Source organism: Branchiostoma lanceolatum, chromosome 2, assembly GCF_035083965.1.
Source record: "Branchiostoma lanceolatum isolate klBraLanc5 chromosome 2, klBraLanc5.hap2, whole genome shotgun sequence".
Lineage (NCBI taxonomy): Eukaryota > Metazoa > Chordata > Leptocardii > Amphioxiformes > Branchiostomatidae > Branchiostoma > Branchiostoma lanceolatum.
Window position 1 is genome coordinate 35,753,243 of NC_089723.1, and position 24,146 is coordinate 35,777,388.

General features: G+C 42.6%; 1 protein-coding gene across 5 annotated transcripts; it reads right to left on the reverse strand.

The window, feature by feature from the left end:
- Positions 1-811: 811 nt before the first annotated feature.
- On the reverse strand, positions 812-10,442 carry LOC136428858 (adenosine 5'-monophosphoramidase HINT3-like). 5 transcript variants are annotated; one of them, XM_066418663.1, is made up of 5 exons: positions 10,345-10,442; positions 9,243-9,360; positions 2,783-2,849; positions 1,834-1,957; positions 812-1,047 (listed from the first exon to the last, which is right to left on the reverse strand). In XM_066418663.1, exons 1-5 carry the CDS (start codon positions 10,411-10,413, stop codon positions 1,000-1,002), a joined length of 426 nt encoding a protein of 141 aa, XP_066274760.1. In that variant the 5' UTR covers positions 10,414-10,442; the 3' UTR covers positions 812-999. The 5 variants fall into 5 exon arrangements, with proteins under 5 accessions (XP_066274760.1, XP_066274759.1, XP_066274758.1 ...); XM_066418662.1 differs by lacking the exon at positions 2,783-2,849 and adding an exon at positions 8,122-8,188; XM_066418661.1 differs by lacking the exons at positions 1,834-1,957; positions 2,783-2,849 and adding exons at positions 7,772-7,895; positions 8,122-8,188.
- Between the last annotated feature and the right edge of the window lie 13,704 nt (positions 10,443-24,146).

Genomic DNA, 24,146 nt, shown 5'->3' on the forward strand with positions numbered 1-24,146 from the left:
CCTAGCCTTGTATTTACATATTAACAGGTAAGGAAGTCCATAGCTACGTCGATGAGGTTAAACATCCAGGCAGTAAGATACGATTTTGTAAACAGACGCTTCAGACAATATCCGCGCTGCTATCGTCAGTGGTTGAACCAGAATTTGCAGTTTACCAGCTACTTATTCAAAACTCTGAATTCATATGTTAATGAGGTGAAGACAATTCTGAGATGATTCAATTGAAGACAAGTTCACCAGCTACTTATCCAAAACTCTGAATTCATATGTTAATAAGCTGAAGACAACTCTGAGCTGGTTTAATTGAAGACAAAGTCATGACAAGTCTGTAAATTAATAAGTCAATTGTTGTTCGAGTCCATAGCTCATTTGGAACTCTACTGGTCGAAGTGTCGAACCCCTGTTAGTCAAAACTTTACCCCAAATGATTTTTTCCATATCAGCTTTCGAAAATCTCGAGATTTTTGTATTACCTTGAAGATAAATATCGAGATTTTTGTTTCACTAAAAAAAAATATCGAGATTATCTTGGAAAATCTCGATATTTTTCAAGAAAATCTCGAAATTTTTTGGGAAAATTTCGAGATTTTTTGGAAAAAATTTGAAATAAAAAAAAATCTCGAAATTAATTTCGAGATTTTTTCATTTTCAATGAAGCATGAAAAGTCTCACTGGGGGGTATTATGATCCATCATGTAACAGAGAACCTTTCCACAAAATGTCTGACCCATAGGTATAAAATGTGAGAGTCTAGAAGCACTAGTCCAAACCCAAATGCTCAGTCCAAATTTAATCTGCTCACTGTTTGATACTTTTTAATCGCAAGGCATTTGCCCAATTAAGCTTAGAGATTTTGCCCCTTTTTTTTAGTTCAAGTCTAGCAATCAAGTAGGAAAATTGGCAATTCTAGAGGCTAGAATACAGTGACTGTTCCTGGTTTTACTGCAACTACTGCTTTTACCCAGGATTAGTTTCAGGTTGTTTCTGGGATGATGGGGCCTACTGCTCTGCAGGCATGGCCTGAAGTTTCTCCAGTAGTTTGTCTACCTGTAAAATGTGGTACAAGACAACATTCTCATCACAAGTACTACCGGTACATTCAGTCACTATTTGGAAGCAACCTCTACCTAATATTGATTACCTTTAAAACATTACATTGATGTTGATGTATTTGTGTTAAAAGGTTAACAACATAATACCATAATTGCAGGGTAATAAAAGTTTAACCTTATGATACCATAACAAAGCAAGAACCCCTGTCACGTATGCAGGACATTCCCACAACCAAAGTCGGGACTGGGTTGGGAGTAGCCTGGAATCCATCCTCTTTCAGCTCCTCATATCACAACCAAAACTGAAGATGATTTTACTGACTGCGATTTTTCAAATTCACAGCTAGCTGGCACAAAAGACTTTTAAAGACAGGCAGCCTCGCTGACCAACTCCCAACCGCAGATGACCTTACTCACCACTAACTCCCAACCATGGTTTGAAGACGGTCGGGAGGCCATGGTTGGCTATGTGTGACAGGCTACAGTTGCATGCAAAATTATTCAATCCCCCTTGCATTTTGAACATTTTGGCAAATTGAGGGGCATCACAACTGCAGAATTTAACTAAATCATATAAGTGATGAATCATGAACAGATACATGTAGTTTATTACAATCTGATACCACAGCTAAAGTCAAGATTTATTTCATAGTCCATTCATTTCATAGACTGAAAAAATCTGTTGCAATGTTTCTCATTTTGCCAAAATGCGAGGGGTGTAGAATAATTTTGCATGCAACTGTATGTTGAACTATGTTTGAAAGGGTTTAAACAGACGTACCGTCATGAACCAGAAGGTGGTGCTGTATATAGTGCTGGACAGCAGGCTCATCTGGCTGGTCGGGGACAGCACGTGCAGACAGAGGTGGTCGACAGTGTTGAATGGAGGCCAGTGGAACCCCAGTCTGAAATATAAGGAACATGTCACTGGAAATTTCATATGTAGTACAGTGGTTGCCTGGATTTTCATTGTTTTAACACTGTGTAAACTCTATCAGCTTGATACAGACATGTTAACATTCAGTGGTTACAACAAGTCAAGAGGTCCTGGGTTCGTGACGTTGTGCCCTTGGGAAAGGCACTTTTTAGAAATTTCCTCACTTCACTCTGAGAAAAGATACCCTACCCAGCTTCAAGTTAGGGACATTTCTAGAATATGATGTCAAATGGAGGTCCAGTGTTGAAGGAGAGACACACCTCGAGCATGTTAGAGACACTAATCTCCAAGCAGATCTACACGGGGCGCGAAAATCGTATATGCTAGCCAGAGAAGGTCCAGTCAGCCAGATAAGCTCCAGCCAGCTACGTTCGTCCCAGGATCAGGTTGTAAACGATAATCCCTGCCAATTTTCACATTGGAGTTAAGCAGGCACGAGGAGGAGCAGAGACAGCTTTCTCAATAGGTTGCCCCTCCTCGTGCCGGTTAATAACCTTGTTCAGGCCCGTCTTAGCGCAGATCCTACGGGGCTGGCTGGAGCTTATCTGGCTGACTGGACCTTCTCTGGCTAGCATATACGATTTTCGCGCCCCGTGTAGATCTGCTTGGAGATTAAGAGACACCACACTTTATCGATAGGAGTAGGGGTCCTTCCCAGAGTGAGAGGATCAAATAAATCTGGATACGCAGATTGTACTGTTCAGTACAAACCTGGTGTGTTACGCCTTGAGGTGATTTACCGGGTATGGAATATAAACAAATAAGCGAATCTCAGTTAAGAGCCAGATCTGACCTCACGTCTTCCATGTTCCCTCCCTGCTCCTGCAGGACCTTCTTCCCAACCTCGGCCAGGGACTCAACTGTTGGTGAACAACAAAAACAGCAATCGCTAATCTCCAAGCAGATCTATGCAAGGCGCCAACCAGTATCCAATAGACCTCCGGAGGCCTATTGGATGCTGGTTGGCCTTTTGGATACTGCTTTGCCACTGATAGATCTGCTTAGAGGTTACAATCAACCCTCTTATCCAGCTTTGCAGTGAATAAAATCTAGGTACCTTGCAGAAGAATATGCAGTCATATCATAGGATAAAAAGAGATTCTAATTTAAAGGCATTCTACTGTTTTCACATTTTGTGACTGCTTTATACAGTAACAATACATGTCCTATATGGGGTGTCCATAAACAACAAGAGTTTCAACATTTCATTTCTCCGTGAAGTATTTAGAGTTTCTTGTATGTCTTGTTTGATTGCAGCTCCTTATTTTTGCAAATAAGGTTTTTATAAACAATGCGTGTGTCCATTGATCACTTTCTGTCACTCAACGGTGAACGTGACTGGCGTAGCATATGGAATGTAATATATGTACATAGAAACTGCGAAAACACTGGCCAAAAATAATACCTTCCTGTAAATTAGTAGCCTCTTCCATTGACCCCATGACCTGGAAGGTATTGTTTTTGGTCTATGTTTTTTGAAGTTACATGTATGTATTTTCCATGTACTATAGTCATCAACGGATACATGTAATGCTTATCAAAACCTACTTTGCATAATTAATGAACTACCCTGAAAACAAGACATACAAGAAACTTTATTTTTTTCACGGAAGTATGAGATCTTCGAGCTCTTGTTGCCTGTTGTTGTCATGGGAACCCACCTAGTGGAATGTCATTATAGGTCAGGGTCGAAGGATTCCCCACGTGCATCTTGGGGACGACCAGGTAATGATGGGGAGCCCCAGGCCGCTGGTCGGGGAATGACACAAACTTCTCATCCTGTAGAGAAATAAGTTTAATTTGCCACACGTGTGTACTTTCAATTTCAGTGTGTGTTTTTTTAATCGAGTGAGAAGACATAACAGGCGCAGATGTGCTGACACACTCATGTTGACAAGCGCCGCCACTAAACATATATACAAAGATATAGGCAGAGACATTTACGAAAATTTTCAGAAAGGCCTACGAGCGCGAGCGCGCTTACTAAAGCTACCTCATGCTAGCCTCATCCGTACCGGACCCATTTGGGGCTGAAATAAGTAGTAGAAAATTACCAAATAAGGTGAATACTATAAGTTTGCCAGAGGAGTTCGCTGGTCAAGGAGAAATTATTTTGACCCTACAAAAATTGCCAGCAAACTCCTCGGAATTATCTAGCCTATTTGGCAAACTTGTACTATGTTTTCAACCCCTAAAAGAGGCCTCAGCCCGTCGGAGATTACAATCATGTACATGTTCACGTTCAAAGCAGAGTTCACGCCATACTGTATAGATCTAAGATAAATGGCGTTGCGCCATGAAAATACGCCTGGCCAGGAATCCATGTCAGGAGAAGAGAATTAGACACATCAGCGAGAACAATTGAATAATCCCGTCTCATGTAGTGGAACTACATCAAAATGACAGGAGCTAAGGTCGAGGGAAATTTTCCCCATTGGTTGTATCATGCTGAACCATAGTGACGTATGTGTTAAGATACCCGTATCTCTATCCATCACCGAAGCCAAACATGTAATTAGTGATGAGCAGGGTTGTTTTTTGTCGGAGTGTTTATCAAAGCCGGGGTTTTGCTGATGATTTGCAGCGGCAGCTGTCACAAATCCATGAACTACATATACACCATACATGCAGATTCAAAAACATTAAATGTAATCATACGACTTCCTCGTGACATCGCACGAAAACTGGTCACGCCCCTACAGGGCAATTATTTCGTCATGAACATCCGGAAATGGCCAACACTTATAACTGTTTCACTGTATAACGTTACGGTTTTAGAATAAGATAACACCAACCTCGTACAGAAGCGTTGTCATGGGCTCCTCTCCGCGGGCAATGTTGCAGAATATGCAGCCCGCCATGATGATGTAAAACGGAGCGAGTGGATGCCGTGATCTAGAACTTGATGACGAATGCGTGCACGATCATTCCATACAGTTCATTACCTATCGGGCGAGGGGGTCATGTATTATACGCGCCCGGGCTGATTTCGTTATGGGAACGCGGGTTGGAAGTCTTGAATGGGGCTGATGTTTAGCGGTAGGCAGATATAAGTCTGAGGATGTGTACTGGTACTTTATGGGTAGCCTCTACCAGGCTCCGCGGATGGCTGGAAAAATAGTAGAAATTGACCAAATAGAGTGAATAGTACGCGAAGGGAGTCGGCTAGAGAGAGAGGGTCCAATATGATATCCTTCATAGCGACAAACTGTACCCCTATACCAGACTAACTCCTCTTGCACATATTTCTGTCTATTTGGCCGATTTCTACTCTTTCCAGCCGCCTGTGGAGCCTGGTAGAGGCTACTTTATGGGAACGCGGGTTGGAAGTCGTGACTGGGGCTGATTTGTAGAAAGAGGCAGCAGATTTGATGAAGGTTAGACATCAGACAGCATCCGATATCTTTCGTCAGTGACTAAAAGAAAGAACTGGGTTAGCCAGGCTTTATACCAAACTCTGAATTAATATGTGAATAAAGTGAAGACTAATTAGGATGGTTCAATAGAAGACTAAGTCAAGTCAAGATTGTATGCTAATAAGGTTTGATGTAGGTTTGAGGAAGTGCACTGGTATCTGAGTGGGTTTTATAAGATGGTCAGTATGTTCGTTGTTCATTTTTTTATTCATTTAACATCTATTGTGCCACAAATACTAATTTTATAGGCCAGAAGATTCAATTTAGTACGGTGGTACTTGAAGAAGAGTCCATTGTTACAGGGGGATTCAAATTTGGGAAATTCCGTTTTGGAGGGGGCTGATGTTGAGATAGTCGATTAACTTTGGGATGGTCCATTTTTGCAAAAGTTTCATACAGAACAGTCCACGTTTGCATGGAAAGGGAGGGGGAGTGAAATACAGCGTTTTCTGTATTTGCTCGAAAATGTTGCCTTTCTGGGTTAATGTTGTGTTCAGCACCAAGGACAGGTCGCTTGCTTGAGTGTGTAACTGAATCAGTTTAGTTGTGTGTTAGCTTGCTGGATGTTTGATCATTATTTTGAACGTAAGAAACTCGGAAGCAATGAACAACTTTCTGTCATGATATAAAAGATAAATTCTCCTAATAGATTCTCCTAAATTCCCTGAAGCACTTAAATGTTCATGGATCAAAAGCGCCATCAAGCAATCGTTGCCTGAACTACAATGTTCTACTGGCATAGACGCTTCATCCTTATTGATCAAAAGCCTCCCCAGCAATGTTTATTAGAACTGCAATGCTCCGCGGTCAATCGTTATTCTGTTGTAAAGCATTATGCTCGTCATGGCAGTAGCACTAGTTTACATTTCCGTACATATCCGGGGCGTGTCAAGGGAATTCGGGTATGGCGACGCCGTCATTGATATCGATGGCACCGTGTTTACTCATTACATCCGTCCTTTTCCTTTATCACCATGGTCATGCATCAAAGATCGATAAAGGTTAATTCATCGTCTACATGTGTTAAAGTATGCTTGTGTGTGGGTAGTGTTCAGTACCAAGGACAGGTGAGGTTGAATGTCTGGCAGGTGTGGCGTTCAATATCAAGGCTAGATATGTTCGAGAATGTGTGTGTGTGTGTAGGTATGTGGCCCAAGGGCTATTGAAATGGAGATGGACGCAGTATGTATTAATTTTGCTGAGAAGAAACCGTGATACTCGTTTGATTGATAATCTTGATGGTACTTTGAGTTCTCAATCACACTGCATTAATATTTGTCTTGAGTTTCTCATAATTCGTTTGAAGTCCAAAGCTCAACCATATTGTTGTCAATACCTAATTACACGACTTACGAGTAACTCCCAACCATGGTCTGCAGATTCAGGTATTTGTGACAGGGCCTTAAGATGATAATCTTTACTTGCATGTTCCTGCCCACATGGCAGTAGTTTCACTATTATATGAAATGTTTACGTACAGAATAAATATTATTACTTGCAGCATGCCTGAACAGCGGGAGGAACAAAACAACTATAAAGCTTTTTTCACAGTACATTTATCGTTCACAAAACAGTCAAATATATACGACTAATAATGCTATCATTAAATTCATTGTTTACATATCTCTTTCCTCTTCTTAAAATAAGTGCATACGAATTTACTGAGTTCTTGTTGTACAATGTTGTGAGAGGATGTCATTATATATACAAATAGTTCTTCTCTTACCTACTAGTACTAACTATTTAGATCATGTGTCTAAATTTAGGGCACTGATAAAAGAAACAGTGGGAAACACAACGTTCCCCTATCACTGCTCTCCGTTAGGTTTAGTATCAGGTTGTTGCTGGGGTGTGGGTGCAGGGACTGAGGGCTGCTGCTCTGCAGGCATGGCCTGTAGTCTCTCTAGTAGTTTGTCTACCTGTGAGATGAGATGTAAGACAATGATTAACAAACATCTAAACCTTAGATTGTATCTGATCAATTTTTCTTAGGTACGCTTTTGTGCTTTCGTTTCTTTCATGCTGTTGATAAAGGTTGACTCAATGACAAAAATAAAAAAGGTAAAGGTAGTCCCATAGCCTTTTGAAGGTCGTAGGGGCAGTGGGTTATTATCCACTATGCGTAGGGCATGGTATTTAAAAGAGGAGTCCGTCCCTCTCCTTCCACCGCCTTTTATCTCCCCAACCGAAGTCAGTTACCCATTTTTACACCAGGGTGGAGTGATAAACTTCGTGTTAAGCGCTTCCCTAAGGGCACAAGATTGGTGACATGACAGGATTCGAACCCAGGACCGGCAACACCCAGCCGTTACGCCACACCACCCCACTCATGTGACAAAAGCATAACACTTGTAGCACAGACGTACCGTCATAAACCAGAGGGCAGGGCGGTACACCAGTCTGGACAGGAAGCCCATCTGACTGTCTGGAGACAACGCGTGCAGGTGGAGGTGGTCGATGCTGTTGAACGGAGGCCAGTGGAACCCCAGTCTGAGTCAGAACACAATGTTGTATGTATTACAGGGATCAAAAATTCATCAAACAATTTTATGGGAATACTTAGTCTAGTAGATGCACTGGTGCACAGAAAAAATATTGTGCACATCATGAAATAGAGTATACCGGTATGTAGCTTGGAATCTGAAATTCTATGCTAACTTCAAAATTCTAAACCAGTAACATACAGTCCTGTGACAACAATAGAGCAAGATCTTACCTCTTGTCCTCCATGTTCCCTCCCTGCTCCTGTAGGACCTTCTTCCCAACCTCGGCCAGGGACTCAACTGATGGCGAACAACAACAGAGGAAGCACAGGAGGTCACCGCATATCTTGCAACAAAGATGTAACATGCGAATGCAGAACTTTTAATATTCATATTCTGCCCAAATGAAATTGTAGACGAACGTCACTTTATCATGAATTGTTCAAGATATGAGGATAAACGCTCTAAGCTGTCACCTTTATTTCCACTTGTTCAAGTCAATTCAATACGCTCCATTCTGTTGATAGATTTGATTACATACTGAGAGGAGACAATCCTTACTGTGTTCAAATAGGTATATACATCAAAGAATGTTTGGACATAAGAACAAGTAATGTATAAGTATACGACACGCTAAATTTCAATATGTTGCCCTATTCCATATGATTGTATGTTAACAAAATCATTAGTATGAACTTTGTTGGCATGTATGTATGTATGTATGTATGTATGTATAGATTAAGTAGACCTTACGAGAGTCGCTGTACTTTTGTTGTGTCAATAAAGATAGCATATTACAACTGTTTTGCAAAAATTCAGTTCAATAGACTAATTATTGAATTTGAGACATTCCTTCAATCAGTAAAAAAAAAATACAGAACTTATACGGACTTGATATACGCACAAGTGTGACAGCCATTGTTTATTGTTTGTTTGTTTGAACCTTTGTTTATTCATTAGAAGCTCAAATTGGCATGTAGGCTACTTTTCATTGAGGTCATATGCATGAGGGAAGGGTCAGATGAAATATAATAGAGATACAGATTACATCATTTAAGTCCTAATAACATATCATTACATATTCAATAATACATATAAAAGAATACTGTAAATGCAGAAATATTCGCAGTGGTTTTATGTTCACGGTTTTTGCCGCGAACTTAAAACCACCGCGAACATTTTTGTCCAATACAGCATGTGACTAGCATGTGACTAGTATAGTGCTGCCGCGAACTTAAAAACACTCCATTTTCCCCTTGGCCTTAGCGCAAAATAAAAACCATGCAAACTTAAATCATGGAATCCATCAAAACCAATTGAATTGAGTCTTTCCCATGTAGTTTTGTGAACCTACCTAATGGTATGTCTTTATTTGTGAGAGTTGCAGGGTTTCCCATGTGTTCCTTGGGGACGATCAGGTAGTGGTGGGGGGCTGCTGGGCTTCGGTCTTTAAACGCCACAAATCTCTCATCCTGAAGAACGGAGAAGGGTACATAGGCATGTTGCATGGAACTACTTAGTACTATGTGTGAGATGTCTTCAGTTCAGTTCATCCTCTGTGAGGTGACACCATTGTAAGATGTCTGGAGCATTATATCATTACTAATAGTAAAGCCTTCCTCCATGAGGCGTAGCCAGCTATCTCATTCAACCATTAATCGTAGCTCAGGCCAGCTCTAATTCAACATGAAGCAAATATTGTTGGTAAATTATTCGTGAAGTATAACAGGTCAATTTAATCGGTGACATAGCATTTTATTCGTCCTGAACGGACAACATCAAGTGTTAATTAACAAACTCTTCCTAACGCTAAAGTCGAAGGCCAGATTTCCCCAAATCACAATTTTTTTCCATCTGTGTCGGTGTTTGCAGCCTAGTTTATGATATTAAGCACTTACTGTGACCTTTAATTGCTACAGCCTCATTCATACTAGTACTAGTAGTCAGTTTTATTTTACGGACTTGACATTGAAACACCCGAATCTAGTGAAGTAATATATGAATGTGTGTCATTCTACATTGCTGGCTCTCCTGAATTCACTGCTATGTATTGCCAGTCCTCCAAAATCTACCGTTATGCGTTGCTACGACATCCCAATGCAGCCCCTTTTTTATATAACGGTGCTAGTTTTCCAGCTTCAATGCATATGACAAAAATAGCTCGAGCCTCTTTGACTGTCAGGGTTTGTTGCACTTGCTTCCTAGTATGCGGACATTTGAATGGCGGCCACTGTCATTGTTGACAACCCCAGAAACCTCACCAGAAACATTCAGTGTACATAACTCTTGTCATATGACATGATAACGTTCCATGCATCACGAGGTAACGCCCCCCTCCCCCTTCACTCAGAAGTCTTCAGTCGGCAACTTTATATCGTCATATGCAATGCGCAGTGACCGACAACTACATGTTTGTAAGCTAGTGTTGATATAGAATGTTCTGTATTGTCACGTACCTCATGAAGGAGCGTTGTCTTGGGCTCTTCCCCACGAGCGATGGTGCAGAATATGCACCGCCTGGCCATGTCGCAAAATGGAGCGTGGATGCTGCATGTTCGGAGGAAACCGCAAGGAGGCGCAGTTGACCGGTCATTCCAACCAACCACTGTTTTCGGAAAGCCATGAAACTTTTGGTTTCAAAGTAGCTATTAACTATGCTGGGAAAGTTATGTTTTCAACAACGTGTGTGTTCTCTAGTTCTTCCCGATGAAAAGAAGACTTAGGGTTGGGGTTAGAGATACTGTAATGTCAGTTTGTTGAATATTTTCTATACGACCAAGGTTTATGATGGATGACGTCACATGTTTATGTAATTATTCTACTGTATTTCTACATAATTTAAGTTTTCACCTAGCTTCTTTCTATTACAAGGAATTTTGTTATTAGTTAAAGTAGTGTAAAACGATACGTTAAACTTATTTTTTTATTCATCCACCTGTATGTTTGTTATTCATTTGTACATGTATCCACTTGTTTGTCACTGTGTATGTATGTAACTGTTATAGTTCTATAAGACCTTGCAAATGTCGCTGTACTTGTTGTGTCAATAAAGATTGACTTTCGGTGTATAGGGTGATGCCCAGACTCTGTTTCCATATAGCCATTGGGCCACATCGTGTTGTTCAAGGACTACAGAATAATAAAGTAGGGTTCCTGACTAAGCTTCGATAGCCACAAATTCAGGTCCACGACATATGCTTTATCATAACACGGATTGATTTATTTTGCTGACATACAATATATAATGCATCATCATCATCATCGGTCCTCCTCATTACGAGGTGCAGCGAACGAAGTTAATTCTCCAGAACCGTTTGTCATTCATCGCTGCCAGAGAAGTTCATGTCCTTCTGAATTAGTTTCTGTTTCTATGAGTTCTTTAATCCTTCTCTTCGCCGTCAGGGGTCCAAACCAGGAGACTTCTGGCTGGTTCTCTGCTACTTGCCACATATAATACACAGTAGAGATGAACAGTACTAGTGAACAATCAGTTGATTTTACATTTCTGTATCTGCATCTATATAGCCGGTATAGCCGCGTAACACACCGCTGGCACGAGGCACGGCAGCAGCTGGTTATATTACACTGAACGACCTGTTTTTGCACATCTGACTGCTCTTTAAAGCTATTTAGCGAGGATGCTCCTACAGTACTTGCAATTGACGACAACGAGTTCCATTCTCACTATAGTTCTCGGAAAATACGATGTTTTGAACACATCAATCCTTGGTTGATAACTCTGGTACTTAAAGGCATGACTATTTCTTGTCCTTTTCCGAGCTGGTATTAGATACTTATCAGTCAGTACATCCATTTGGTTACATCTATGCTGATTAGTGAGTCGATCAGTGAGAAGCTACCTGTTTGTTGGTCGTCTCCGGCTCCAGCATATACACATTCATAACGTGGGTTCAGACGTTGGTAGCGCCAAATTGCAAGGCAACAAGCACATTCTTTACAGCCACGCGTTGAATATGGATCATGATTCCCTTCCATGTTTTCGTCGGTAGAGCTATGATACATATTGTCATTCATCCTACTCGTATATGTCCTTCCAAACGTCATTGATATATAATAGTAGACACTGTATAATCTGGTACATTAAAACTTGATGAGTTTTGTAAAGAATAAATACTTGATATCTAACCTTAGTATGAATAACATACTTAAAACTGGGTAAACAAATATCAGCCATTTATATATATATGTATATATCCATTACAAGAACGTGTAATCTGTGCTTTGTTTTTCTTCCTTCTTGTTATTAGATATCTTCTTTTTACTCTTGCCTCGACCTACTAGGTACAGTAAAAAAAAAACCTGTAAAAAGCATCTTCGCAAAGGAAGAGGTGCTATTTGGCATCAAGTCAAAATTTCTGTCAAATGCAGTAGGAATTTTTCATGAACAGGACAGTAAACATAGTTACACTGCTAGAGATACACATTGTAAGGAACCCAGTTACCCTCCAAAGTACGCTATGGTGCATTCATTTTTTCGATACTGCATGTCAGAGGCGCCAGTTCAATGGAGGCCGACTTTTAGTGTTGTTTTAATCAATGAAGTTAGCCGAAAGGAGGGTGGCTACATAAAAACAGCAGGGAAAAGACCATGAGCTGTGACATGTCAGATCCTCGTGATCGGTATAACAAGTATAATTCTCTCTGCTAAATTGAACATTGAACACTAAGTAGTAAGTACTAAACACCTTGCCTTGTGATAAACGTTCGTGTTTTCCGTGTTTTCCTGTTGGCGTCGTGTCTCGCAGATTTGAATTTGTGAACCGTCAGTAGATCAAGGAATAAAACCTTTAAGTTCGATAAAGTAGCTGCGACCTGAGCCCAACTGATCTTGCGGTGTTAAGGTGTCTTCGACGATGATGACGTCTGACTCCTTGCAGTTTTCTTGCAGTCTGAGCTATCACACAATGTGCAGGCTGGTTAGCCTGGTAACAACACCGCCGTGGGATCGTCGCTATCTTTACGGGGCTAGGAGTGTTGTACGCCGCACAGTCCATTAGTGCACGCCGTGGAATTTTTACGGGGTTGGTTTCGATTACTTCGAATCTTCTAGCATCTTTAAAGTTCCTACTGTAGCTTTGGGTGTACGGCAAAAGTCAGTGATGTTGATATAGGCCGACTGGAGATAGGGAGCCAGAAAGTATGTTTAGTAGAAGGGCCGTTCTAGATTTAAAACACCACGAAGCCATTGGAGAATGGTGATCAGGCTACGACTGGTCAATCACAACACATGTTGACTTTAGTGGCGAATGGCTCAGCTCATATGCAACCACGCTGAGCTAGTGCGGTGCCTTGAATTCAGTTATATCATCTATTATTGTTTGTATTTTTGATTGTCACGGGTCCGCTAGGCAGCCAAGACCATATTACAGACCCCTGTCATTGCCACGACTCAACGTGATAGACGTCACCAGCGTAAATGATGACTCAAGAACATGCGTCCCACTCTATTCTTGCAGCAGTTTCACACATGGTCACGGTACGTATATGTCCGTCTTTGAGAGCAGATCGCTTACAATGTAGTTTGAATATGTATGTTGCGTACCCCACTATTTTGGTTCTTAGAACAATGGTGATGCTACCGTTATAGCTGCGTTGTGAGTTCGTAACTGATAGGTTTTCCGACGAAGGCTTAGGCGACACTGTCTTCCTGGAGTATTGTGGTGTCTTTAGGGTGTGACTGTCCTTTAGCCTGGGTCGTATGGGGAGACCGGGAGTCCAGTCAGTCATCCTGGATCCGTGATCCGGAAACTAGATCTCTTTACGTCACTTATCTAGGGTCAGTCTAGAATCATTGTGAGTTCGCAAACTTAAGTCTCAGTTTAACGGAAATTGAGGTGAGGATTTGATATCACCACGAATGTGTCCTTTTTCTTTCCAAGATTTCCCACACCTGATATCATGTTATCTTTTCGTCCCGATATTTTGTGGCCTGGCGTGTCACAACTCAATGGCCCGGTTCACAGCTGAAAATGTTTAGACTTTGCGGACTCAACGTTTATAGTATCAGCTTATCTTACTCCGGATCCGGAGCTCCGCCTCCATTAAACTGGCTGCCGCTGCCATGTTCCATTCTACTACTTCTACGCAATGCATAGATATAATGCCCTACGCGATGAGTTATTCACCTATCTCAATTCAAGTACTTCAGATTTTAAGTCATTCAATGCCACAGATAAATTTGACTATATTTTTAGATGCAACAGCTCATACAATGTTAAAATAGGCAAATATATAAAATATTGTTTTGTTATTAGAAAAAATAATGATACTCAAAATTAGCCCAACTTGAATCATGTAAAACCTATTAGTAAGATAGTCATTTTGTTGTAGTGAATACTTATGTCTTGTTCTATATTTACTGTTGTTGCCATGCTACAATAGTCGCGCAATAAAGTTCTTCTTCTATATCCGTGCAACGCACGAAGGAATGCAATTTGGCTAAAGGCTGCGGGCCGCACAGCCATAATGCCATACAGGTACCACCAGACGCTTGACGCAACGCTAGAGAATAAAACCATTCATAATATGCAGTTCATGCGTTTGTTTTCAATTCAGCCATCGTTTGCAGAGTAGCCCCTGACTGGTTATGCTTCGGTCCCATTTCCAATCTGGGGCCCGGCCAGGCTGTTTGTGAAAACGAAAAATGAAAAATGCAAGAAAATACACAATATATGGTTAGGAGTAATCGTTTTACGATTTGTGTCTTTAGCTGTCTTTTATATCATATTTTTCGTGCCCGGCCGGGCCCCGGATTGGAAATGGGACCGCAGCATTAGTGTACAAGTCCTGATCGGCCTATTGCATGCTGCCACCATATAACCAGACTCTGTGAACTGATTTCACCGTCTTGGAATGATGGAATTTCAACGCCAGTGACAGTTTGAACTATCTGTGTGATGATAACATTAACGACCCGCTTTTCCCTCGGAGTTTACGGTGACATATCGCCTGGCTAGTGATCTATAACCACCTCATAAACAATGTCATCGTAAACACCCAGGGACAGGTCATCAGCCCTTAATTCACCTAATAGTATTTTAGCATATTCCCTCCTCAGCCGAAATGATGCCTGCCCCTCCCCATCTTCCATCTCACACATAAGTTGTTATATGCGTTCAGCTCAACAAGAACTTCGATGAAAATAAAAAAAATAATTTTTTTTTGTTCTTTCATTTTCATTTTCTGTGAACATTATCTTCATAAGGACAAACAGCCCTCCTTGTTTTGGTGGTTTTCAGAGATTTAGTCAAATGTGTGGTTATGTATATACTTGCTACAAATGTGTGAATCTCCAAAGAAAAGAATTTAACAAAAGGAATCTTTCTGGAATGCTGCTCCTGAAACATATACAACTTCTGCATGACGTCAAAACCACACAAAAATCAAGGACATAGCTTGTCCAGGACAAATACTCTGTGAAAACACCGGTACAATTTTCTTGATCATGATCATGCGAAGTTAGTTCTTTTTTTTTGCATAATCTGCATTTCATTGTGTACATCCTTGCGCAAGCTACCTACATGCCTCAAATCGTCCTCCGCTCATTTCGTCAGTTATCCAGGAAGATTTTAACATAAACGCCCCTGCAATTCCAGAACAAGTTGCTAGTAGGCCCAAACTTACACCATTTTTTCTGACATTTGAAGCCATCTGCCACCCAAATATTAAGACCATACCACGTCCAGGGCAAAAAAAAAAAAATACATCAAAAGTTCTGCTGCAAAATAATCAATCTTCAGCTTCGTCTCCCTAAGACCTACATACCAAGTATCATCACAATCCATCCAAAGCTTATTAAGTTATTCTAACCACAAAAAATGCGGAAACTAAAACAAACAAACAAACAAACAAACAAAGAGACATAAAAACAGACACATTGTAAACAATACCTCCATTTTCACGGAGGTAAAACACCTCAATTTTTACGGAGGTGATGATATGCATACGTTGATAGCATCATATCTTTTTTATAACGAAACAATTATGACCTTCAGTGATGATTTGATATAATTTCTAATGAAGAGATTGTGAGGTTTGCAAATAGTGCTGCTCAGATAGGTTAAAGGACATGTAGATAGTGGCACTAATTTACACTTCCAATAGCTTTTATTTGAGCGGAGGGTCAAAAAAAATTGTCTCCAACAAAGACGTGGTAAGGATTTGCCCGCCAAGAATAAACGTGTGTTGAGATTGCAAATATGACTGGTCAGCTCGGCGGTATCTTATTACGGAGAGGGATTTGCGTTGCGCATGCGCAGTGCATACCCGGTCAATTAATGTTTGACTTATTTTGTTACAGTTTTTTTCTTTTTGCTGGGCAAATTTAGCTCAGAAAGGTCCTGTTTCCTGGTGGGTGTACAAAATAATGTGTCTTTTTAAAAAATGTGGCTAAATTGTGACCTTTGCCATGTTTTGCTCTGTAATTGGCCTCTAAATGCCTTCTCATTGATAGGTCTGACCCATTAGCTCGGGGGTGAAATCCTAGTGTCATTTCAATATTCTGGCTCTTTGGGTGATGAAGTTGGCCTCTTACTTTTTGTACCCGAACAAACCTGCCAAATCCTGCTTTCAGTGGTGGTGAAGAATTCCGATTTGATATGTAGTCAAATGTGTAGAAATTGTTACAAGCTTAGTACCCATCTGTTGCAATGGAAGATTCCCTTGGTAGTCCCTCCCTACACTTAATAATAGGTTTGTACAAAACTGTTATTTCTGCACCTTGAAATGGCTAAGTAGATGACCAGAGGTCTTAAAGTGATGATTAGGTACTTTGCGGAGGGTCATTTTCTATGGTGAATCACGGGTTCTCTTCCCCGGCCCCGGTATCTCCCATGGCCAGTAGGTGTTAGGTAGTGTGACGGAAGGGAGGGACCCACGCCGTGGTGGGATACGTGTTCCCTCCCCTGGTATCTCCCATGGCCAGTAGGTGTTAGGTAGTATGACGGAAGGGAGGGACCCACGCCGGGGTGTGTTAAGGGTTCCCTCCCCTGGTATCTCCCATGGCCAGTAAGTGTTAGGTAGTGTGACAGAATGGGGGGACCCACGCCGTGGTGGGATACGTGTTCCCTCCCCTGGTATCTCCCATGGCCAGTAGGTGTTAGGTAGTGTGACGGAATGGTGGGACCCATGCCGTGGTGTGCTACGTGTTCCCTCACCTGGTATCTCCCATGGCCAGTAGGTGTTAGGTAGTGTGACGGAAGGGAGGGACCCACGCCGTGGTGTGTTACGTGTTCCCTCACCTGGCATCTCCCATGGCCAGTAGGTGTTGGGTAGTGTGACGGAAGGGAGGGACCCACGCCGTGGTGTGTTAATGTTTCCATCCCCTGGTATCTCCCATGGCCAGTAGGTGTTAGGTAGTGTGACGGAATGGGGGGACCCACGCCGTGGTGTGTTACGTGTTCCCTCACCTGGCATCTCCCATGGCCAGTAGGTGTTAGGTAGTGTGACGGAATGGGGGGGACCCACGCCGTGGTGTGTTACGTGTTCCCTCCCCTGGTATCTCCCATGGCCAGTAGGTGTTGGGTAGTGTGACGGAAGGGAGGGACCCACGCCGTGGTGTGTTACGTGTTCCCTCACCTGGCATCTCCCATGGCCAGTAGGTGTTAGGTAGTGTGACGGAAGGGAGGGACCCACGCCGTGGTGTGTTACGTGTTCCCTCCCCTGGTATCTCCCATGGCCAGTAGGTGTTAGGTAGTGTGACGGAAGGGATGGACCCACGCCGTGGTGTGTTAATGTTTCCATCCCCTGGTATCTCCCATGGCCAGTAGGTGTTAGGTAGTGTGACGGAAGGGATGGACCCACGCCGTGGTGTGTTACGTGTTCCCTCACCTGGTATCTCCCATGGCCAGTAGGTGTTGGGTAGTGTGACGGAAGGGAGGGATGCACGCCGTGGTGTGATACGGGTTCCATCCCCTGAAATCTCCCATGGCCAGTAGGTGTTAGGCAATGTGAGGAATGCGATGTGAGCACCCGTAACGTCTTGACCTCTGGACAGGATTGCATCTGTGACGTTGACGTACGTCCTCACACCTTGGTCAGCAGGCTGGGGTACCAAAGCTGTTCTCAGCTGTCTACGGGCTCTTATGCCCTCGACCTCGGACACATTTCTGTAGAAGGCATTAAGCTGGGCTCTAGACTGACCAGTCGATCCGTAGGTGGCAACGGCTAAAGTGCCGGTGTCCCGGACGGCCCGTCGAGCCTGCCTCCTGTTTCTGACGACATGAAGCGAAAACTCTGCAGCATCAGCATAGAAGGGCATGGGTCCGCTCTCGTCTTCGGGAATCTCACTGTAGGTGTGTTGTTGGGCATGATCTGGGCTATTCCAGTGTGTGTGCGGGAGAGCAGGCAGGGGGCGCCGAGCAGCGGCAATGTGATCTGGGATCTGACTGTAGGTGGGTTCGATGGACTGGAGTGTAAATGGTTTCTGTTGTGTGGGTCTGAGGTTGGATCGGAGGAACGGTGAAGAACAACTCCGTGTGTTCGTCTTTGGTGAGCAGAATGCAGGTAATGTTCTTTGTGTTGTCCGGGTTGGCGTTTGTGTTTGGGGTGTGCTTTTGACTGCTGTCAGACTCTGTGGTGGGGAGTGCGCTCGTGTCTTGTGTCTGGACAAGTGACATGGCAACATCGTCAGAGGCTGTACTCTCTGTGGCCATGGAAACCAGTCGGAACGCTGAATTTTCCACCAGACCCACTGTAATGCCCCCATCGTATTCCCAAACCTGCCTGCACTGCTCTAGCGTGTTGGGGACCAGCTTGCCTACCACAGAGCCGTCAGTAGCCAGGATAACCACAGGTGCCTGGATGGAGATCGTACTCAGAGAACGGCCCAAATCACCACATGATATACCGGCGGTGATACCTCCCACCCCGAAGTCTCGAGGTGCATTGTGTGACGAATCAAACACCCACCCAAACGAGAGTCCATGAGCATTGTACCTGACACAGAAGAGGAAGTTTGGTAGCCCAACGACGATTGTTGCTGACCCTCTCATGATATTGGTTCGCTGATCGAGACTCCACGTTATTCCGTGCGGTATTGCGTCATGGACAGACGACAGCATACCGCTGCTGATATGCAGCGTTCTCAGCGAATACTGTTCCCACAACACCTCTCCATCCAAACATGACAGATCATTGCCCCTCAGGTCTAACCAAGTCAGCTGTAGGTGTTGGAATGACTCCGGGGGAATACTACTGATTGCATTCAACCTCAGATTCAGGATCGTCATATCTTTCAGATTAAAGAGCCAGGAAGGGTCTACAACCTGTAACAGATTGTTCTCGAGATCCAGATAACCCAGGCGAGTTGAGTGCACGAAGGCCCCAGTATCTATCTGCTTGATGTTGTTGTTGGACAAAATCAGCACCAAGAGATTCCCCAAGCCAGTGAACCAGGTCTGCTTGACACTTGTCAACCTGTTAGAATCCAGGGACAGTTTTTTGAGGATGGAAAACCCAGCGAAGGTGCTGTTCTCCACATCAGTGATATTTGCATCTACGAGAGCCAAAACGTGAACCACAGAAGGGTCGAGCGGTGTCAGGGTTTCCGCCGACAGGACATGGAACGGGTATCCTCTTATTGCCACACTATTGACCCTGGTCAGAAAAGGGAGAGGACTTCCAGGAGCAGAACTCTCGTTCAGGGCCTCACACACGACACAAGTATATGTTCCAGAACTTCGAGTGGACAGAATCACCGGGTAGCCTTTGTACGGCACACACTCTCGCCATCCCGCTCTCTTACACAGTGGAAAATTTGGGTCATTTGAAGCTACGTAAGCAGCTGTCAAGAATAGCAAGCACAACATGGCTGCGCTTTCCTTCGCACCACCGCTTACACACATTCCGTCTATCCGTATCTATAACCCTTTAAGCCCGGAAACTATGTTTCACTTACCTGCAGGTTGTGCAGATATGTCGTAACTATCAAGCAGAAGCTGCCGGTCAGCCGATCACCACTTTCCTCCGTTTAGAGGATAATTTTCGGCACCTAACAAGCTCCGCCGGCTGCGAGGGCGTTTGTACGTTAACTGCGTTTATTTACCAGACTAATAACTGCTGAGTGTTATGTTTATTCATTCGGCGATTGCCGTATTAGGGGTTGTTATTGTACAAAGGTTACGCAGAACCATGCTTCCTGATACTCCGACTGATCGTATGAAATAGCTCATGACTAGTCAAGTGACAAGGGTCGTTGAGCTGTATGCTTTAGTGATACAATATCAAACAAGTCCATCTCAACTTATATTTCGAACATCAAAAAGAGAAGAGAAGCCGAATCTATGAATTAGTGTAGTTTCAGAACCATTGTTTTAGATTAGTATTAGAAATCCTGTGTGTCATTATATGAACATTACCATGTATTCTGTACCTATATGCCTGTACTTAGCCCGTGACAGGGCATGAATGTACAATAAAGGTTATTATTATCATTATTATTATTATTATTATAAAACGGTTGTTACACTGCGTTTGTGTTTGTTGTTTTATTAACTTCACCAAGAAAGTTAATGTTTTCGGTAACGTCTGTGGGCAGGTATATTTGTGAGTTTGCTTGGTTGTTTGTGAACTACATAACTCGACAATATGTGGATGTATTGCACTATTCGTATGATATTTGGAATGTAGGTAAGTGTCGGCAAAACGAATGATATAAGTTCACAGTGATCAAATCCGGGCTCAAAAATAATGTTCACCTTTACGTAACGTCCAAATTCCACAAGAATAAAATGCTAATCATTTACCATTATGGAATTATAGTATTTCTCATTAATCATGCAAACAAGGTCTTCATTTGCATAATTGATATCTATCGATATTCCTCTCTTTCTCAGTTAGGCCATGTTGATGTCCATGTTGACATTCGCGCGCGCATCAATTTCCGTCCGTTTCCAAAAATACAAAAAGAAAAGTTTTGACTATACTGTAAATCGCACATCGCTAAATGATAAAATATATGCCGTTAGTTGGAAAAGAAATATTGGAAAACGATACCAATGTCGTAGAATGCCAAAATCAGTTCTAAAGTAAAAAAGAAGATGTGAAGAAATGAAACTAAAAGAAATCTATTATCCGGTTTACCATACTCTGTGTGATAGTCATTTGTTTCAGACCTTCCTAACCATGTAGATTTCATGATTAATGCAACTTTTCTTTTTGCTAAACTTTTTTTTTTATTCGCACACTCGCACAAGTTCTGGGGTTTATAGAGCATGTCATCCATATAACAAAGTCAACATGGCCTTAAGAAGGCAAAAATACAAAAGAACTCTCATCAATGATGAACGAATGCCCGAAAGTTTTCACAATCACGTTCATTTGCTGGTAGCGTGCTTAGTCCAATGGTTAGCGGCCCTGCCTCTGGAACTAGAAGCCCCGGGTTCGATCCCGGCTGTGTCGCTCACCCGACATGCGCGCTACCGGAAAGGGTCGCAGTCCTTAGGACGGGACGTTAAGCCGTTGTCCACTGTTCATTATGCTTGTCGAAAAGAGCGAGGGGAATTTCCCCGGTACAATGAAGCTGTAAATACTGTACATAGCGTCTGTCTTCTCTGTCACGACCAGTGGAAGATTAGCTCATCTGTTCATTGAGTTCATTTGAGCTAAACTGGTTCGAGATCACTTTCCTTTCTTTTTCCTTTCAACTTTTGTAGGCTTTTGTAGGTCATCAACCCCCTCAAATTTCAGCACAGCGGCAAGAGGTAGATTGCCATTAATAATGCAAACATAACGTCACGCGTCATTCACAAAAGTGTAATTATTCTGCACCAGAAGATGTCTTTTCAATACTACAGCACAATGATTAATTTATTAATGCCATTCATTAAAAAGTATTGGAACGTCACTCTTTGTGGCATTAGAATTCCATGCAATAGTTCAGTGGGAAGCCTAGAAGGATCAACCCACTGCTGATTTGTTCTGTTTGTAGATAGATTTCGGAGTATTCTTCATCTTTGCCTAATAGCAATTTTGAATAAGACTCATACAAAGATACCCTCTTTGATCAGTTTTTTTTTAGAAGTACATATTGTAAAGCTAGGTACTTTCATGACGGAACAAGGAATTTTACACGTCGACCTAAAGTGCGCTCCCAAAATGGAGTAAAACATTGTTCTCAACGAATTTGCCCCCATTGCTTATACTACCAAATACAATTGATTGGACACCGTAACATTTCAAGTCTGTTTCCTTTAAGTGGCCTTACATTGGTAGAATATGCATATGACCAACATTTTGGCTGACTGTGAAAGTGTATGGATGCAATACTGAACATTATAATACGCGTGACAGAGTAACCAACTGGCAAAGCAAAGGTGGTTCTGTACCGTATGAGGCTTTTTTTTCGGTACAGGACCTGTCTACAATTGTTGTGTATCCCCCTTTTCTCCTCTCTCTATTCTATTCTATTCTATTCTATTCTATTCCTCCTTCAATTATTTGTTTTTCCTTTTTGCCTAAACCATTTTATATCTACCCAGCTATCACTTATGACCTGTCGTCAAGCATGCATAAATCACTTAGACCCCGTTCACACTCATTTTTTTCAATCGCGATTGAAGTATAATCGCGATTGAATCGATCCGATCGCGATTGATTTTTTCAGTGTGAACGCTCCCAATCGCGATTGGAACGATCCAAAACGATCCAATCGCGATTGGATTGTAACTACCTCCGGAGGTAGTTTGATTGGATTAATCGTGATCGGATCCAATCCAATCCTATCAAATTTTGAGTGTGAACACAACTACGATTCATTCCATCGCGATCGGCGGAGATTTCGGCTGGTTCCGGGGGTGGGAGGTCATACATGCAGGTACGTGGGGTCATAGTTCGCATCGCGCGGGAAAACAAACCCAATCCGCACGTCAGATCGCTCTTTTACAACAACAACAACAACATCGTCAACAATGTCCAAGAAGAAGAATAAAACTCCGTCAGTAACTTCAGCTGGTGGCAGATGGCGCGATGAGGAGACCAGGGTCCTCATCGCAATCTGGGGGAGAGAGGAGGTGCAGGCCAAACTGGGGAAATGTCACCGAAAGAGGGACATTTACCGCACCAAGTGACAATGTCTAGCGGAAAAATAGACACAAAACAAGGACAACAAGGACAACAACAACATTTACCAGATGATCGCCGATAGCATGCTTCCATCGTGCTTCAATCGCGATCGGATCGCGGCGTACTCTAATCCACTTGGCGAAAAGCAGTGTGAACGCAAAAGTTTCTTTGCGTTCAATCGTGATCGGATCGAACAATCGCGATTATACTTCAATCGCGATTGAAAAAAATGAGTGTGAACGGGGTCTTATATACGCCTCGTACTGCAATATACCTGCCGACCCCCCCCCCCCCCAATTTCCGGAACAACTAAACAGCTTCAAGTTTACTCGACTGAAAACGCCATGGTCACGGTGTCACGTTCGATCGCTGTCACTGTCAGCGCTAGACACGCTAGGATATCCTATTCCCCAAACAGAAGTCGGACTCCGGCTGTTTTGGGGCATGTTTTAGGGGGTTTTGTCTGGATTTCTATTTTGTTCCGTTTTCTTCAATATGTAGCCAGCCAACATACAAAACGGGACAAAACAGAAAGCCAAAAAACGCATAAAATCACGTCAAAAACCAGACTGAGTCCAACCTCTGCTTGGAGAGTAAAGACATTCACCAATACTACACATCAAACACCAAAATGACAAGCCGGACATTGTTCTTTCATTCAGCGTACCCATAATGCCCTATGACTCTTTCATTATCGTGTTTATTCAGGCTCTAAGTCCCCGTGACGTATTGTTTCTTTGTGTCCACCTATTGAAGTCTGTGTAGTATCAATGGCCGCTCTGTGCCCCGTACCAGGGTCGATTGCGTACCGAGTAGCCCAATATCCCTATGGCGAAGACACAGGTGATACGGGCTGAACAAAAACAGTGCCGGGTTCGCGTCAGTAATTCATGAAATATATTTATCCTTTTTTCCAAGGATCATAGCATCATATGCAATCATCTTTTAGAATGAAATTCAATTGTAGACGAAGGTGTTTTGTTTAAGCACATGCATCTGGTGGTTGTCAAGGGATAAGCATATATTACAATTCGTGTTTTAAGACATGTGCTTTGATGAAAATTCCACTTGAATGCCTTTTTTTAAAATTATGAGTATACAATAATCTGTTAGGATATAGACGGACATTCAATTGCGGACGAGAATCCTGGCTTATGCGTATGCATCTGGTGGTTGT